This window comes from Haemaphysalis longicornis, unplaced genomic scaffold, assembly GCF_048455015.1.
Source record: "Haemaphysalis longicornis isolate Haplotype H1 unplaced genomic scaffold, Haemaphysalis longicornis Haplotype H1 scaffold_13, whole genome shotgun sequence".
Taxonomy (NCBI): Eukaryota; Metazoa; Arthropoda; class Arachnida; order Ixodida; family Ixodidae; genus Haemaphysalis; species Haemaphysalis longicornis.
In genome coordinates, this window is record NW_027526233.1 from 34,207,476 (window position 1) to 34,226,735 (window position 19,260).

The 19,260-nt window shown below is 46.7% G+C and overlaps 1 protein-coding gene across 1 annotated transcript in view; it reads left to right on the plus strand.

Annotated features, from left to right (window-relative positions):
- The window catches only part of LOC144163771 (phospholipid-transporting ATPase ABCA3-like), a 75,717-nt gene that overhangs the window by 32,389 nt on the left and 24,068 nt on the right, over positions 1 to 19,260 (plus strand). The window contains exons 3-4 of the mRNA XM_077694496.1: positions 14,862 to 15,322; positions 16,689 to 16,876. Of these exons, the coding sequence (XP_077550622.1) occupies positions 14,862 to 15,322; positions 16,689 to 16,876 (649 nt within the window). The remainder of the gene's footprint in view (positions 1 to 14,861; positions 15,323 to 16,688; positions 16,877 to 19,260) is intronic.

Consider the following 19,260-nt stretch of genomic DNA (forward strand, 5'->3'; position numbering starts at 1 on the left):
CTCAAAAATTCTTCATCTATTTTTATGACCTACCACATTCCCCCCTTTGCTTTCCGTGGTTTTCTATACTGCCAACCCTTATTCTGGCTTAATCCACCGAGCCCCTCATTTCCTTTTTTTATTCGCCGCATGCATAGCGGGGGCCTCTGTTCTTGCGCTCTTGGTGCCAAAGGTACCTTAAAAGGGTTAAACGCTGGTCGACCACTCTCGACATGTCGCAGACCCTTGAGTCACAACCAGGGGTAAAAAGAAGGTCCCCTTCAACCCGAGTAGCCCGAGTGGCGCTGGCTACCACACCCAAGTACAGGAAACGAAAATACCTGAACATAAATACTCCAGAAAGTGGAGGGTAAAATCTCCCTGCCGGTAGCGTAGTGGTTATCGCACCAGACCGGTATTCTGGAGGTCGTGGGTTCGGATCTCCCCTGGCGGGCAATTTTCTCCACTTTTTTTCTTTCCCAATTCTTCATATGTTTCACTGACCCACCACATCCTTCCCTTTGCTTTCCGAGGTTTTCTTGACTGCCAACCTTTATTTCTGTCTAATTCAACGAGCCCCTCATTTCCTATTTTTAATTCGCTATATGCCTAGCGAGGGCCTCTGTTCTGGCAGTCTTGGTGCGAAAGGCAGCTTAAGAACGCTGGTCGACCACTCTCGACATGTCATAGACACTCGAGTAACGGCCCGGATGTTGAAAAGAAGGTCCCAGTCACCCCGAGTAGTACGAGTGGCGCTGGCTACCACTCTCAAGTGCAGGAAAGAAAAATACCTTAACAGAAATAGCCGACAAAGTGGTGGGGAAACAGCCCTGCCGGTAGCGTAGTGGTTATAGCACCAGACCGGTATTCTGGAGGTCGTGGGCTCAGATCCCACCAGGCGGGTAGTTTTCACCACTTTCATACGGACTCAAAAATTTTTCATCTATCTATATGACCTACCACATTCCCCCCTTTGCTTTCCGGGGTTTTCTTGGATGCCAACGCTTATTCTGTCTTAATCCACCGAGCACCTCAATTCTTATTTCTAATTCGCAACATGCATAGCGAAGGCCTCTGTTCTGGAAGTCTAGGTGCCAAAGGTAGCTTAAGAGAGTTCAATGCTGGTCGACCACTCTCGACATGTCGTAGACACTCTATTCACGTCCCGGATGTTAAAAAGAAGGTCCCCTTCACCCCGAGTAGTCCGAGTGGCGCTGGCTACCTCGCCCAAGTGCAGGAAACAAAAATACCACAACAGAAATTGCCGACAAAGTGGTGGCGAAACAGCACCGGCCGTAGGGTAGTGGTTATCGCACCAGGCTTGTATTCTGGAGGTCGTGGGTCTGGAGGTCTCACCCACCGGGCATTTTTTCACCTCTTTCTTTCTGACTGAAAAAATTCTTCATCTATTTCTATGACCTACCACATTCCCCCATTTGCTTCTTGAGGTTTTCTTGACTGCCAACCCTTATTCTGTCTTAACCCACGGAGACCCTCATATCCCAATTCTAATTCGCTACATGCATAGCGAGGGCCTCTGTTCTGGAAGTCTTTGTGCCAAAGGTAGCTTAACAGAGCGCTGGCTACCACCCCCAAGTGCAGAAATAAAATACCTTAACATAAATAGCCTAGAAAGTGGTGGGGAAACAGCCCCGCCGGTAGCGTTTTGTTTATCGCGCCACACCGGTATTCTGGAGGTTTGGGTCGAGATCCCACCAGGCGGGCATTTTTTCACCAGTTTCTTTTGACTCAAAAAACGCTTTATCTATTTCTATGACCTACCACATTCCCCTCTTTGCTTTCCGGGGTTTTCTTGACTGCCATCCCTTATTCTGTCTTAACCCACCGAGCCCCTCATTTCCTATTTTTAATTCGCTACATGCAGAGCGAGGGCCTCTCTTCTGGGCCTCCCGTATTCCCGTATTCGTAGTATACAATTTACGCAAGTATCGTCCCTCTACCAGAGATTCCAACAGCCAGGATTATCATTGCTCGTGCACAGGTGCCAAGAAAAAGAAGGAATCCAGGGTGACTTCATTACAACAATGGCCGAGGAGAAAAATGGCTTCGATTGAGTCAAAGGGCGAATAACGCGATAGCGCTACACAGGCGATAAGGCAGGCCGTTTTTTGACCACCTGGTGATCTTTACTGTGCGACCGAATCTCAAATACACGGGCGTTTTTGCATTTTGCCTCCATCAGAAAAGCGGCCGCCGCGGCGAGGAATATACCGAATAGTTTCACTGGCGTACATAAAAAGTGCTGGTCGTAATGTTGAAGCCCAACAACCAGAATAAAGAAAGTACGAAAGGCAAGCAGGAGCTGATTCATTCACCACGGGCGTCTTTCTCTTTCCGTGTCTGAATTGCAGGCACGAAGGCCGCTGTCACTACACGGTGCACGAAGGGGGTACGGTAATAACCGGTCGAGAAATCGCCGCTTCTTTCCCGATTCTGCAGCATGGTCCAGAGCTATCATTACGAGGGAAAGTGTCAAACGGGTATCGGCCCTGGTCGGTGCAGTTTGTCTGTGAAATATCAAGAAGACCCAAAGTGTTGCTTTTATGGCCTTTGCTTTAACTTGTGATCAGTGGGTACAAAAGTGTTGAACCTGAAGCAAGCGTTTACCCCTGTATTTAAAAAGTGCTATCTGCCATTCTGATGTCAAAGCACGTTTCGTTTTTATGCAGGGCTAATAATCATGGTCGCCTTTGCTGGGGAGAATACGGTAGTGAATATGCTCTGCTACCTTGTGCCACCATACGGTCTGCTCCGGTGCTTCATCACGATCACCAATTGGGAAAGCTATGCCGATATATGTGCCGGCAGCTTAAGTAAGCGCTTTGGGCTGACACTGCCCTTTATATGAATCAAACAGGCGTGATTGTAGCCAGTATTATTTTATTTAGACTATAGAAAGAGCCTTGCCGCGATTGTCATTTTGGCCTTACATGCGTTTTTGTTTTGCATAAAGAACTGCCACAAGCACGAAATTTAGCATTCAACTCGATTTATGTTCTTTACTACAAATTTAGAATGAAACAAGAGTAATTGGTGTAGGTTTCTGTGAATTATAAAATAATGGCGGCGCGCCGTCACCAGCGGATTTACTGTCGGCTGCTTTCCTGTGTGTACAGTCGCTACTTGGGAGATGCGCTTCAAGTAATGTGCAAATAATTCGATCCGAAAAAGTGACTGTCGTCACTGTTTGTAGCCATGGGAGCGGAGGACGTAGACTCCATCCAAAGAGCCCTATAAGGGGCACTGCAATGCCTACAGTGTCCACTGAACTATTCGTTTTCCAAATGTCTGTTGTCAACCATCGTCTTTTGTTTAGGACCATGAAGCGTGGATGAAGGCAAAATACAACGCTGCCTTTGGGTGAGGACTAGTCCTAGATACCCCTCTCAGCTTCGTTCCAGCTACGGAAGACAATGTCTAAACCAGAACAAGAAAAGAAATAATAAAAATGGCTAAACTGTGAACTTCGTGGCATATTGTGCGCAGGGGTGGCGTTATATCAGCCAGCCTTGGAAGCTTCGGTGTGTTAATTGCACGTTTGCCTTCAAGTGATACGATCAAGCAGACCTGGAGGCCCCGCTACAATCACCCAGTCATGCTTCCGGGGGTGGGCGACGGGGCTAGGTCGGCTGCCGGCCACCGCAAAATCAACTCCACCAGACGATGGCTCCCGTTCTCTGACTTATGGCTTGGTCATAAAACTTCCCGAAAAAAATTACCTTCAATTTACGGATGGCAGGGCGCTCGTACTGGTCCAATTTGCTTGATCGTATAAATAACTGGTTCAAGGTTTCATGGTTCCGGGTTTATTCAATAAATGTTTGGTTTACAAAATGCGTTATTGATGTTAGAACAGAAGGAGGTCCCGAAGTAAAAACTGTCAGGGGGACCTGCTGGCTCAAAATTCACACAACACAAAGTTAATATAATGGCAAAACGGAATGCACACGAAGTAATAAAAACCATTAGCATGTCAGGGTCAGGCGAAGAAAATCAATTCTTTTAAATAGCATTTGATATTTTTGCGAAAGTTTGAGGCACAAAGATTAGGAAGTATACAATACTACACGAATTAACAAGGAATACAATTAAAATTTATATTCAGGTTGCGAACATCAAGAAATCTGGATCACGTGATAGTACCATAACTCATAAATATCTAAGCAATCATCAGTATAAAAAACGCCAAAAATATGAAGTTCAATTCGGAAAGAAGTATACAACCAAAAGAAAAAAGGTACACAGAAAAAACACTTTTAAGAATCACCTAAGTACATTTCGAGTAGGTATGTTTTCAGACACTTGGAAAATGTATGTTAAGAAGGCGATGACTTAATTGATACCGGCAAAGAATTCCAGAGTGCTATGGCTGAAAAATGGGCAGTTTGCTTACCGTAGTTGGTGTTAGCTTTCGGCCGTAATAAGTTATGCTGTTCAGAGAACCGGGTAATATTTGTATTAGTAAGGGAAGATGTGGCGAAAGCACCAGCAGACACTGTTTTGGCGGGCACGGCAAATTAGGAGACCTAATGTCAGCTGCAAAGAACACGTCAGACGTAGGACCTTCAGGCTATCATAAATGCCTGTAGCCGAGGCCCTGAAGTGGCTGAAAGTTAATGCACGAACTGCTTGATTTTGGAGACGTTGTAGACACGACAAATGGGTGAAGTATGTATTGCCCCATGACGACAAACAGTAAGTGAGATGACTATGAATAAATGCATGATACAGTGACCGAAAAATATGTGGCTGGAAGTATTGCCGTGTTCTAATTAATACACGTATCCCGAATGCTAATTTCTCTGTAACTGATTTAATGCGTGCATGAAATTGTAACTGCGAGTCAAGCACAACACCAAGAAATGACGCAGTGCAGGATGCAGGAATAGCCAGATAGCTAAGTTTTATTTGCGGGGTGGTGAAAAGCCGTTTGTTATGGGTGTGGAAAATCATAAAATTAGTTTTGGTAGGATTCATACGCAGACAGTTGTTTTCGCACCTTGAGATGATGTTTTGTAAATCCGAGTTCAGTTTTAATATTAGATTGTTTAGGTCTTTATCGTGCGCAAATATCGTGGTATCGTGTGCGTAAAGAATACAGTGCGAAGTTTTGAGGTAAGTCGGGAGGTCATTAATGTAAATTAGGAATAGAAGCGGTCCTGGAATAGATCCCTGGGGAACGCCTTGATTAATATTAATGGGGCAGGAAAACGTGTCAGAAATTTTGACAACTTGTGTTCTATCAGTGAAATAACTGAGAAGTAGTGCTAAAGCTGGCCCCCGTATTCCAATTGATTTAAGTTTCGCAAAAAGTAATAAGTCGTTTACTGTATCAAACGCCTTCGTGAAATCTATGAAAACTGCCCCACACCAAGAGCCGTTATCAATAAACTTTTTAATTGCATCGGTGAATTCTTTTAGGGCAAGTTCTGTTGAGTAATTTGGGCAGAAGCGAATTGTTGTGGTGTTAGAATTTAAATTTATTGAGGTGGTTTATTAGGCGGATTAGAATAAGTTTTTCAATTAGCTTGCTAAAAAACGGCAGAATATTTATTGGATGGTGATTACCCATTAGGGTAGAATCCCCCTTCTTAAAAACAGGGACAACTTTCCCTTTTTTAAGCTGTTCGGGAAAAACACCACTTTTGAATATATTGTGAACAATAATTGCCAGAACGCCGGATAACTGATGAGCAACCAATTTGATTTTCGAAGCTGTTATATTATCTAATCCGGGGCTTGTATTTTTTAAACTGGTTATAACCATAAAAACTTCTTCCGGTGGGGTCAGGCTTAGAAAGAAAGAATGAACGCGCTAGGAGTCATAGTTACAATTAGGTTGTGGTTGTTGGTCACTGCTGGAAAAGAATCTGTTAAACGCATTGGCAATGTCGAATGGGTTAGTTAAAAGATTATTGCCGTCAGTAATTTTCGATAAAGAGGATGTCGTTTCAGACACATGCAAAAACTGCTTATTAGTTGCCAATTTTTGTGGGTTTTCGTGCCGTTTTTGAGTATCTCATTTTGGTAATAATTTCGCTTAGCCTGATTAATTAAAGTGGGGAGAGTACGCGAATAACGTTTAAATCGGGCGCTAAGAGCAAGGTTATAAGGTTTAGCTTTAACGTTTTTATGAAGGTTATCTTTTTTCCGTATGCTGCGCACTAGGCCGTGTTATCTACGGGTTTCTGGGGGAAGAATGCAATCGAAAATTGGAAGTTACGGTCGTGCACATGTCAATACATTCGATTATTTCTGCGCAGAACAAATTAAAAGCGTTTTCAGCATCAGTATTTTGCAATACATTATTCCAATGGGTACTTGATATAACTTATATGAATTTATTTTTATCGAACGCACGCCTTATAACTGTATTCGGCTTTTCTTTGTGAGCGCTTTCTACCAAAAGAAAGACCTAGTAATGACCAGTGATGTGATGGTGAACGACACCCGCTTGTTGGGACGAAAGGATGTTTGATAAAACATGATCAATGATAGTGCCCGTGCCATGTGGGTTACAACGGGTGGGCGTGTTTATCAGCGAGTCCATTCCATGACCAAGTATGCAACCTGTGTAGTCTGAACAACTTCCGTCATTTATATTCCTAATGTCAATGTTTATATCTCCTATTATTACAATATTTTTATTTTCAGCATTCAAGGGAGTAATGATACGGTCAAGTTTGCTGCAGAAGTCAGCGTAAGACGAGGAAGGCGATCGATAAATGGAGGCAACCATAGTGTTTTTACTTGAGGGAAGGAAGCATGTGCCAAGCTCAAGCCAGACAGACTCGCACTTTGGGGTAGAAATGGAAATTTCAGTACGGCGGAAATAAGATATCGTGTAACAAATAAATATTGCAGCACAACCATGGCGGTCCGCAGGGCGGAGGTGGTACTCAGCGCGGTATCCCGGTAAATTAAATAAGTTGCCATCAGAAGACGAGAGCCACGTTTCGGACAGGCAAATTAGGAAAAATCTATGATTTACAAGTGTTAGGAATTTCACCAGGTCGTCATAATGCTTAGACAAGCTACGGATGTTGAAGTGAACAACCGACTTGTGCGATGAACCAGACTGACTAAGAAGGTGTTTAAAGTCATCCAATATTCCATAAGGCGTTTACTAGATGAACCATGAATTGATTAAGCGAAGATGGCAAGGTCACCGGCCCCGGAGATTCTGTACACGCGGCTGTCTGGGCCCTTCCTCGCCTTTATTCTGCAGTTGACTACCCACCGAAATTGCCATTTTTTTCTTTTTTCATAGCCAGAGCTTGTGCGAAAAGGCGCTTGTTCTCCGGAGTCAAATGATCATTGACCCCGCACGGGGCACCTTGAGCAATCTTGGTGACGGTACTGGCGATACCGCGGACCCCGAGCCCCCAAACATAAGCTGGATCCAACCGTGGCGAGGTGTTTAAAGGTGAAGGGTAGAAGCTGTAAACGGTGGCCGTCGGAGCCCAGGTCAAGCTCCGGCGGATGGGCTCCCTGTCTGTTTACCAGGCAGGGAGCTCCGGGACCTCTCAGGCTATCAGGGTAAGGTTTGAGAAGAAAGAACCCCCGTCCCCTGCTTCTATACTATGATGTATGGCATTCTCTAAACCCCCCCCCCAAACGTGATCGGTCCCTGAAAAGGGGCCGCACCGAAGTATCTTTTCCTTCTTTGCCTTCTATCTCGCTCCCAAAGCAAGATAACTACCCTCGTTTTTTGATCATGGAATCTGTGGACAAATCGAAGCCGGTTTCTTCTCAATCGGTATTTCTTGTTTCTAAATACCTTGAAGGTATCATCGGCAAAACATATGACGCCAAAAAACTCAGAACTGGTGAAGTGCTAGTTGAGGTTAAAACCAATCAGCAATCCACAATCCTCCTGAAACAAACCCGCATGGCAGATCTGGAGATCAGGGTCACACCCCACCGCAGCCTCAACAGTTGTCAAGGTGTGATCTCTGAGGCAGATCTCCTAACCGAGACAGAGACTGATCTGCTCGAAGGCCTAAAAGAACAAGGCGTGACAGCAGTAAGGCGCATCGTCATCAGGAGAGAGAACAAAGAAATACCCACCAAACATCTGATTCTGACTTTCGACCGCTGCACACTGCCCGAGCATATCAACGCAGGTTTCATCCGTTGTTCTGTCCGGCCATACATCCCGAACCCGCGGCGCTGTTTCAAGTGCCAGAGGTTCGGGCATGGTACCAACTCCTGTCGTGGCAGAACAACATGTGCCAAATGTGGCCAGCATGATCATCTATCTGACAACTGCACTGCAACCAACCTTACCTGCCCGAATTGCCAGGGTCCACATGCAGCATACTCTCGCGCCTGTGAAAAGTTTCAACAAGAGAAAAAAATCATTAACATAAAGGTAACAGAAAACATCACTTTCCCCGAGGCGCGAAAGAGGTTCGCCTCTTTTCCCCTGGGGAGGTACGCCGACGCAGCTCGCCGGGGGGCGGAGCGGCGTCTGGTTTCGGCGGGGACCCAGTACCGCGAGTCGGACTTGGTCCCGCCCCCGCCCCCCCCCCTGGGTTGCCTCTGGCGGCCCAAACCGCCACCGCACTGCCTGCTAAGTCAGCAGCGGCTGTGGTGGCATCCACGTCCGTTGGGGATGCTGTTGCACCCTCTGTTTCCTCCTCTCCACCGGCCCAAAGCACACGCAAGGGCACGGAGATGGAGACGGAGGCAGTCGCAGCGACCCCCTCCCCCGCCTCACTGCCTGTGCCACCTGTGGTGCTCCCCACGCCTTCGGCACTGGCAGCGCAGGCAAAGAACACCCGAAAGGGTACCACGTCAAGGGGGCCCAGTCCGCTGGCCACCCCCTTGCCATCAGATGACGACATGGACGTCGAGCCCTTCCGGCTTTCATCGCAGCGGAAGGAACGGGCTACGACGTCCAGGTCAGTAGAGAAGGTCAGAAAACCCCTTCCAAGAGTGCAAGCCCCGAAAGACCCTACATAAATAATCACACTCCAGTAGCTCTAACACATAATAATGGGAAGAGAAAACATTGTTCAATGGAACTGCAGAGGCCTTCTGAATAATCTTGACGACGTGCATGAGATTCTGCATGCCAATCAGCCAAGTTTAATGTGTGTCCAGGAAACACATCTTAATTCCAAACACACAAATTTCTTGAATAGTTACCTGGTATACAGGAAAGACAGGGATGGCTGCACACACTCTTCTGGCGGTGTGGCCATAATTGTCCGCAAATCCTTAGCATGCCACCCTGTCACCTTGAACACTGTCCTTGAGGCTGTAGCAATTCGAACAATAATATTTAATAGGTTGATAACGGTATGCTCCATATACATTCCTCCTGATGTCTCACTCTCGAGCTCTGACTTCGAGGCGCTGGTTGACCAACTGCCCGAACCATACATCCTTACAGGCGACCTTAATGCTCACAACTCTCTTTGGGGCTCTTCCAGAACGGATGCCCGAGGTCGCCTGATAGAGAAATTCCTTACATCTTCTGGAGCATGCCTTTTCAACAATAAACAGCCTACATACCATAACATAGGACATAACACATACTCATGTCTTGACTTGGCTATTGGTTCTGCAATTCTCTTTCCATGTCTTGAATGGGGCGTGGGCACAGACCCATATGGTAGTGACCATTTCCCCACTTCATTAACGCATATAGGTACAGGCCCGAGCAGTCCATCTTCCCATAAAAGGTTTAATGAAGCAAGAGCTAACTGGAATACATTTACAGAGACATCCAAACTACACCACACATCCATAGGACACCTACACGTTGAAGAAGCTACCCAACTGCTCACGGCGCACATCCTCGACGCCGCCGAAAGGTCCATTCCCCACACCTCTGGTGCCCCGCGCAACCAGCGGAGGCCGTGGTGGAATGAGAACTGTAGGCGGGCGCGAGAGGCCCAGAACAAGGCGTGGGGTATCCTTCGTCGGTACCCCACGTCGAGTAACCTCCTCTTGTTCAAGCGGGCCAAGGCGTTTGGAAAACGTGTGCGCCGTGAGGCAAAACGCGATAGTTGGCGTACATTCATAACATCAATTAACTCCTACACAGACACACGGAAAGTATGGACGAGAATACGTAAACTCAAAGGACAACAAACACACAGCCTGCCTCTGGTCAGCACAACAGGGGACACACTCGTAGACCAGGCTGACACACTCGCACAACACTTCCAACACGTGTCCAGTTCAGCACACTACACAAACACTTTCATGAAACACAAACAAACGGCCGAAAAGAAGCCTATACTAGATAACAATAGGTCAACATCTTCTTATAACTCAGAGTTTTCACTGTATGAGCTGAGGGCTGCTCTGAGCACGTGTAAACCCTCAGCTCCAGGCCCAGACAACATCACATATACAATGATACAATACCTGCACGCAGACACTCTTCTAACACTCTTACACCTATATAACAAGATATGGCTTTCGGGGCACATTCCAAACTCTTGGAAGGAGGCTATAGTTGTAGCTTTCCTGAAGGAGGGAAAGGAGCCGTCGTCTCCCTCAAGTTACCGTCCTATTGCCCTGACGAGCTGCCTGTGCAAGCTTCTCGAGAAGATGATCAATCGCAGGCTCGTGTACTTCCTCGAGTACAATGGTCTTCTCGAGAGCTGCCAGGCAGGCTTCAGGGCGGGGCGATCCACGAACGATCAACTCGTATCTCTTGAATCGTATATAAAGGATGCCTTCGTTCATAAACAGTATTGTGTAACTGTGTTTTTCGACCTCGAGAAGGCCTACGACACCGCTTGGCGGTACGGGATCCTCAGTGACCTAAAGTCATTCGGTGTCTCGGGTAACATGTTAAACACTCTTGTCAGTTACCTGTCAGAAAGAACGTTTCGAGTGAGAGTCGGTGGTGCACTCTCAAGGGTTCATGTGCAAGAAAATGGCGTGCCACAAGGTGGTGTGTTAAGCTGCACTCTCTTCATAGTAAAAATGAACTCTCTTGGTAAGGCACTGCCACCCACAATCTCTTATTCCATGTATGTAGATGACGTCCAGATATCCTATAAATCATGTAATATGTCAATCTGCGAACGTCAAGTCCAGCTTGGTGTAAAGAAACTTGCAGGCTGGGCAGACAAGAATGGTTTTAAATTGAATCCTGCAAAAAGCTCCTGCGTTGTGTACTCCAGGAAGCGCGGGGTCCATCCGGACCCAGACATTACTCTTAATGGCGTGTCGCTTCCTGTGAATAAGGAGCACAAGTTCTTAGGTGTGGTGTTTGATCACAAACTCTCATTCATTCCCCACATCAAGGAACTTAAAAATAAATGTCTCAAAACAATGAATATACTTAAGGTTCTCTCCCACCAATCCTATGGTTCCGACAAAGAACTCTTGCTTCGCTTGTATACTGCTTTGGTTGGGTCTCGTTTAGACTATGGCAGTGTGGTGTATGGGTCGGCGACTAAGACAGCCTTGCGAATTCTTGACCCAGTGCTACACTTGGGCCTTCGTCTTTCGGCGGGTGCTTTCCGCACTAGCCCTGCTGAGAGTCTGTATGCCGAGTGTAATAAGTGGAGCCTTGAGAACCAACGGACGTACATGGACTTACTTTATGCTTTTAAAATTTCATCGCTGAATAATCATCCTTTTTATCCTGTCTTTAACGATACATCCAAATCTCTGCTCTTTGTAAATCGCCCATCCGTTCCTCTGCCCTTTTCACTTCGAGTGAAAGAGCGAGCCTCGGATCTGAGCGCTTCGTTTTTAGACGTGTACAGGTCATCCTCTTTAAACATTTTACCGCCTTGGCAAGTTCGCCCTGTGTCCTGTGACCTTTCTTTTATGAAACTTGACAAAAATCGGGTACCGCGAGCTGCAATACTTCAGCACTTTCTTTCTTTGCAGTTCAAATACCCACGTGCTGAATTCTACAGTGACGCTTCTAAAACCTCCACTATGGTGTCGTGCGCTGCTCATGGTCCGGATTTCAGTGCATCCAGAACCATGAGCGTGCACACAACAATTTTTTCAGCAGAAGCGTACGGAATTTTACTGATTGTACGACATATCCTTGAAAATCAAATTCCCAATTCTATCATCTACACAGATTCCTTGAGTGTTGTTCGCGCACTGTCATCGCATACACCCCCCAAAAACCACATAGTTAATCTTGTATTTCAATCTATCATGTCTGTGTATGCGCAGAAGCATCAGCTGCTCCTCTGCTGGGTCCCAGGACACGCTGGGATCGCTGGAAACGAGTTGGCAGACGAGAGTGCAGCCGCTGCTGCACTCAGGAACACTGTAGACATAACAACCGTACCATATACAGACCTCAAGCCACACATAAGACAACACTTGCGTAGAACATGGCAAACACACTGGGACGAACAGACAGACAACAAACTACATGTAATAAAGCCACACTTGGGACGGTACACATCTGACTCACACAACAGACACACGGAAGTCGCCTTGGGTAGGCTGCGGATAGGGCACACCCATGCGACGCACTCGTATCTGCTGACGGGATCTTCTAGACCCCACTGCAGCAGGTGCAGAGAGGCCCTATCCGTAGTGCACATACTAATCACATGCAAGGCACTTCACACAACACGACACAAACACTTCCGAGAACTCTACAGACAACATATTCCCCTACATCCATCGTTCTTCCTAGGTGACGAAGCCATTGTTTCCGTGAAACGTGTGTTTGAGTATTTGTCCGACGTCAAGTTTTTAAACCTCATTTCCTATCACGCATCATGAAATCTGGCCCTATACACCAGCCATGCTCATTGTCGTGTTGTGATTTTACTTTTGTTTTTGCTGATTTTACTTAGTGTTTAAGGTTTCACCCCTATCATCGACTATTGTTTTGGCGCTCTTTGCCCCAGTTGGCCTTGCGCCATAAACATCCAACGATCATCATCATCAAATGATCATTGATGAAAACTGGTTCATCGGTGCGTGAAGTGCCCTGTGCTCTGAAGCCAAGGGAACTTGTCGTGACGCGTGCCTTTTTTGCCTTTGTGGCAAAATGGCCTTTCTTTGTACGCGAGCAAAAACGCGCAATGATGTTTTGTCCATGTTTCGCAGGGACGCGGTGTACGACGTCAATGTCCGTGCTCTCAACAGGACAACCTATCTTCTCGCTAATGTCTTTCAGAATGGCGCAGCAGTCCTCACCTTGCGTTTGCGGAACACCCTTTATTTCAACGTTGTTAAGTCGGGAGTATTGTTCTAGCTCTGCTACACGTTTAGTTAGTTGTTGGTTTGACCTAGCAAGTTCTTTGTTCTCTTTCGCGAGACCCTCCTGCTGAATTTTCATCGCCTCGTACAGTTCGTTGAACATAGACTATTGCGCAACTCCACAACCTCTTTGCGCAGAACATCTACCTCTTTCGCTAGCTCGGAGCTAGTAACCATTGCGAGAACACAAAATGAATTCTCAGGGCAGCAGTGGTTGCGGCAAATAGAAGTAAAAGTGCAGTGGGACAAAAAACAAACCTGCGTACGCAAAATAGCTGCTTAGCTGTTGTTTCGCCGCCGCAACCGAAGCTGCCAAGTGCCGAGATGTTCACGAGGCCGGTGTTTATGCTCCCAGCATCATCCGGGACAGCGGTTGCTTGGTGGCGCTGAGGGCAGCTGAGCAGTCGATGACGTCAGTTGCAGTCAGCCGCGCTTGCGCTGTGTATAGGCCCTGGTCGCCTTGTTCACGACAGGCGGCTCCGCACGTGCTGTCGTCCTTCGATGGCTATCTGTCTTCGTGCGTTGCTTGATCTGCGTACGCAAAAGAGCTGCTTAGCTGTTGTTTCGCCGCCGCAACCCAAGCTGCCAAGTCACACTTGCAGCACACCAGCTGCAAACCTGCATTCTTTATGCAGGTGCAGGGCTACTGTGCACGGCTACTGTGCAAGGCTACTTTATTCACGGCTACTGTGCAAATCCCTATAGAACTCCTCGGCCACTGTGACTAATTTATCCCTATTTGTGATGACACTTGCAGCAACTTGCAGCAAACCAGCACACTTGCAATAATTGATCGCAAGTGTGCTGGTTTAATGTAAATCGCTTTACCATTGTTTTGTGCTTTGCGCGGTGAAGATATCGCAGCATTCCTAATGACTGACACGAATTCACACTTAACCCTTTGGCGTCCAACCCTCTACTCGCTTCTATTGGGCACCCCAGGACACATTTCTCTATGTCTGGGATGCTTTTTAAATTGGGCAGTACGTTTACAACCCCTGTGAAATATATCAAATCGCAATTCCGAAGCCGTGGCCACAATTATAGAGGAGGAAACCTCACGCCACAAAACGCAGAAAATAAGGTGGTTACGCTATGTGAGCCAAAACTGTTATTTAGGCGACCTGTACTTTACTCCGTTTTTATTTCTCCTCGTTGGATGCCTTGCGCCTGCATTCCATATAACCTAAGAATGCATTAGCTGTTGCGATATGAACATTATTACTATTGTTGTAGTGTTAATCTCCCTAAGTGATACCTGTGGAGAATGTTCTTTTGGATTGCCGCACACAGGTATTTGGTTTTACGACAGGACGGATAAAAATACCAAAAGAGTTGTGTGGGTCGCTCCTGGTGTGAGCGGACGCCTCCTACACGCGACACCAGAGGAAAAAAATCTGCTTTCTTCTGTAAGCATCTGTGGTGAATGTGGCACAATCCAATCTTCGTTCAACAAATTAGAATCGATGGAATCAGCTGGCCCCTGGGGGTAGTATGACCACGTGCATTCCAAGGCGAGTGTTGGTGTGAACGTTCGTCATTTGAATCATGTTTCGTCATTAGGTTTGAGTTTTCTGCCTGTTGGGTAAAAGGAAAAGGGATCCTCTTGTAACCGTCTTATTTCCCTCTTCCGCGCCATCTTATAGGGGGTGTGTTCGAATGCGACGACGGCTCGGTCTACGCCTTTTCTCGACGCGGAATTGGCATCCCTCTTCTGGAAGTTGCTCTCGAAAACGTGCTTCTGTACGTCTTTCTAAGCGTCTTTCTTTGCGGCTACTACGCACCTAAGCCAGACTACTTTCCGGGATCACCAGAGCAGGTAGGGGACGAGGACGTCGAAGAGGAGAGGAAGTTGGTCACCCGGCTTCTGAGCAGCAAGCATTTGGGGGACTACGCGCTGGTCGCTTGGAGGCTGGAAAAGCGTTTCGGTTACATGTACGCTGTCAGAGGCCTCTACCTGGCGCTGAGACGCAGCGAGTGCTTCGGCCTGCTGGGCATCAATGGGGCGGGCAAGACAACCACCTTCGAGATGCTGGCCGCCTTGTCGCACGTGACGTTCGGGGAGGCCTACACGGAGTGCGCAAAGCTCAGCGGAAGAAAGACGAAGGCAAGGAACACCGAGCTTATTGTCCGATACCCAGACTCGTGAGCGTTGGCGAACAGTTTGCCCCTTCGCTGATGCGAGTGGAGGAGACCATTCGTTGCTTTAAAATTAAAAAAAATTTCAGTTGCTGTATTCACAATCGCAGTATCGGGAGCTCATACGAGCAGGCGACCCCCACCCTTCTAAAGGTGCCCTATCATAGTAGCGCTACAGGATTAAACCAACTAGAACAAATATATAAATACACTCTTAGAGGTATCGCTCAGTACATACTGTTTGCATGCTACCAAGCACACTCGCTCGCAGACGCAAGCACACCCACCCACGCAATCAAGTATGCACGCACGCGCGCACGCGTGCGTGCATCGTGTTATCGTGTCGGAGGGGGAGGATTTGTAGTAATTAAAGGGAAGTTCTCATAACTGGCCTATACTTTTTCAGGAACACCATATATTTTCCCCGAGGAACGATGTTTTGTCATTATATTTTACTATGTAATTGTAACCAGCGTATAGTGTATCTGTAGGGGGGCTAGTCCTCGGTCGAAAGCCGATAACGACTGCCCGTGGCATAGAAGAACTCCTTGTAAATGTTCCCAAATAGTTTTGCCCGAGAATTGTATTCATCGATCCCGTCAGGGCAAATACAGCCTAATAGGCTGTGCTTTCTGGAGTGAACAATGCTAGATACATTATATTTGCGATGTGTTTGCAGCATGGGCAAAGCTGGCATACAATTAGTTCTCTCTCGCCCAGAATTCGTTCTCCTGAAAGGATAAACTGTAGTGTTATGATACGGCAAATAAAACGGTACTTCCCGATTGCCAAGCCAGATTTTGCGCCCGCATACGTAAGCCATACGCAGTCGAACGCGAGCGGCAGCCAACAATTACATAGTGACGTTGAGCGCAGGCCTACAGGTGGAAAGGCGCTCCTGTTGCCGATGTCTGCCAAAAAGCGCCACCATGGAAACACAACGATCGCGGAGAAATAGCGGTGACCTGAGGACGGCGGATAATTCTCGTCAATCTTCCATCTAGGTGGAACAGAAATATGAATAATACATTGCACTGGATGTCTTATGCAAGAACAATTCTTTAGCGGGAATGTTCCTCTTCCTGAACAGAATCCATGTGTATCCATGGTGAACGTAATTAATGTGTTAGTTTGGGCAAGTTCGTCCTCCATTGAAATATTGCTTGCAGCGCGAACAATTAGAGGAACGAAAGAGAGCGCTTCTTTGTGTAGGCACTCTCCTTCATCCTTCGTTTCACTGTTCGCGCTGCATGCATTAATTCCCAATAAAACATTGCCCATTCGCAAAATGTCTATATTTTGAGTACTTCAACTTCAGTGTTCTTTTTTTGCAGTGGCAGTCACAGATCGGCTACTGCTTGCAGTCGGGTGGGCTGCTAGGCAATCTGACCGGTTACGAGTACCTGTATTTGATTGGTCGACTACGAGGGATCCCTGAGAGGGACCTGAAAGGCATGGTGGACAGCGTTCTCTCGATTGCTGATCTCATGTCATACGCCGATAAGCGGAGTGCAGTGTACAGGTGGGCACCGCACACGGGTGTTCTAATTGTTTGGTTGACACAAGTGCTCTTGATGAACCATCCTGTTCTTCATAACTGAAGCCATAGTGATTTGCTTTTTTCTCACTCCGTACACTGGAAGGCACGATTTCAGATTAGTTACTAGGAGAGAGAATACCTAAAGGGAGCCGCCATTGAGCTCAAATATTCGACAAACAAGATTACGGCGTGATTCCCACCTTTCTGGTGATAAAACTAACCAAGGGGAGTTAGCGATGCGGAAATTTTGCGTTAGGATGGCCCTAACGCCATCTCTGACTGCTATCTAGCTACCGCACTACCAGAACCCATACAGCTCCATCAGTTTTTCTCTTAATCCGACATACAGAGTGTGAAGAAGCAGTATCCGATGTGGACCTGCCCGGGACAGGGTCCAGTGAGCCTGCTTGAGCTTCGTGTAACCGGTTTTTATTCTGCCGCCCTCCAGAGTACAATGCATAGAGACATAAATATTGAACTGACATCTTCTGAAATTACTACACAAATCTTATCAGTTCGTGTATCTGTGAACGGGTTCATTATAACGATCGCAGGGATAACACTGAATTTGAAAATGTTTTTCATACCCTCGCAAGCCACTAATAAAGCTTTGGATTATGTAAGGCCCTAGTTTTCGTACCCCCATGTGCGTCACAACATACTTTTGCTGCTGTAATAAAGTCCTGACCTTCGGGTCACAGGATATTGCGGTCCCAGCAAGCTGTTCTATTTTTTTTCGAGATGTTCGTGATAGCGAACTACCTATTCGTTGTTCCCATTATGTGGACACCGCGAGAGTGCCGGAAAGTCCGTCCGAGCACGTCCTTTAGTTTTAAATTGATGCAGTCGTAGTGTTTTTCCGAGATGCCAGCCTGTTAAAACTGAGGCTGCTGGTTACAGGTGGGTTTCCTGGAAAAAAAATGATGGGCCATATATTTTATTAACAGTTACGAAATATCTCTCACTACACGTAATTACTGAGTCGAGTTGCATTGCAGTCATAAACTAAAATTCTTCGGTTGGGTACTCGCTCTGCAGAGTTGCAGTGTGATATGAAGGGGTCATTCAGGCTGTTTAAGTATACTGTTTCCCTATTGAGGACAGGGTCAAGGTTAGGATCCCTTTGCCCCCTCCCAAAATAAATTCCCTAGGCCCTCTCTGGTAGATTTTCTCCGCTCAGCAAATTTTGTGACATTAGGTTTCGCTCTTACGGATAAGGGCAAAACCAAAATGCAAGTCTTGACAAAAACCTATTTGACTTTGTCCTCGCTTTGTCCTCACATTCTCCTACCTTTTTAACTACTGTCGGATAAAGTCGCAACACTAGGCCAAATTATGACTGAATTCGCCACGATCGGCGTTCGTCATTCTGCTCAAAACGTAATGTGCCGTGGTGCTCACTACTAGCGTTTAAAAGCGGGGGTGTTTAAGCTTGAACCTTGTCCGGTGGCGTACGCAAAAAATGGTAATAGGAAACTTCTGGACATGCGGTGCCCTGCAGGACCTTTGGGTAGCTACGTAAGAGGAGCCAAGCGCGGCCTAGCGATGGCGACACTGCGCGTCGATTTTTTACCCAGGACCACAAATACATAAATACTAAGTTTCACTCTTGTAGACAGTGCCAGGATTGCTATGCATCATTCTAATCCAAAAGTAATGTGCCTTTGTCCTTGCCTTTTGCTTTTTAACTACAATGAACAAGTATCGTGATATCAGGTCTCGCATTTACCGACAGGGCGAGGACTGGAGCGCATCGGTTCGCTCCAACAGTTTTGTGCCCCGGACCTTGCTTTTACTTGGTAGCCCAGGACGACACATATCTTCATAAGTTGTTTCTCACACACTGGGCCGTGATCGACATGCATCATTCTGCTTGGTATCTTGGTCCTTGCTGTACTTTTTTCCCAAGACGGTACATACAGCAATAATATGTTTCACTGTATGAACTTGGTGATGATGATCATGCATCCATCTGCTTCAAAGTAATATAACTTTGCCATCGCGTGCGGCTATTTACCTACTGCGAAAAAATGTCATTATAATATAATTTGTTTCAGAAGCTACGGGCAGCACTGTGGAGGCTACATCATCGTCAGCAGTACTCGCAATGATGGCGCATAAATCACCGTGAAGGCAGCGACAAAAGGCCCTGGGGTCTTGCTGTTGCCCCTGCCGTGATGAGAAACGGAAATGTTCTTTCAAGGCCCCTTCATTTTAAGTTGAGCGTGCACAGTGGGAGATCGGTTGACAACAATGTAGACTCTATAGTGTGGCATATACCTTCTGGAATGAAATTTAGGTGTCCCTCTTATGGAGAGGGTCAGAATTGGCATGCACCTGTCCGCTCCAAAAGTATTGTATCTTGG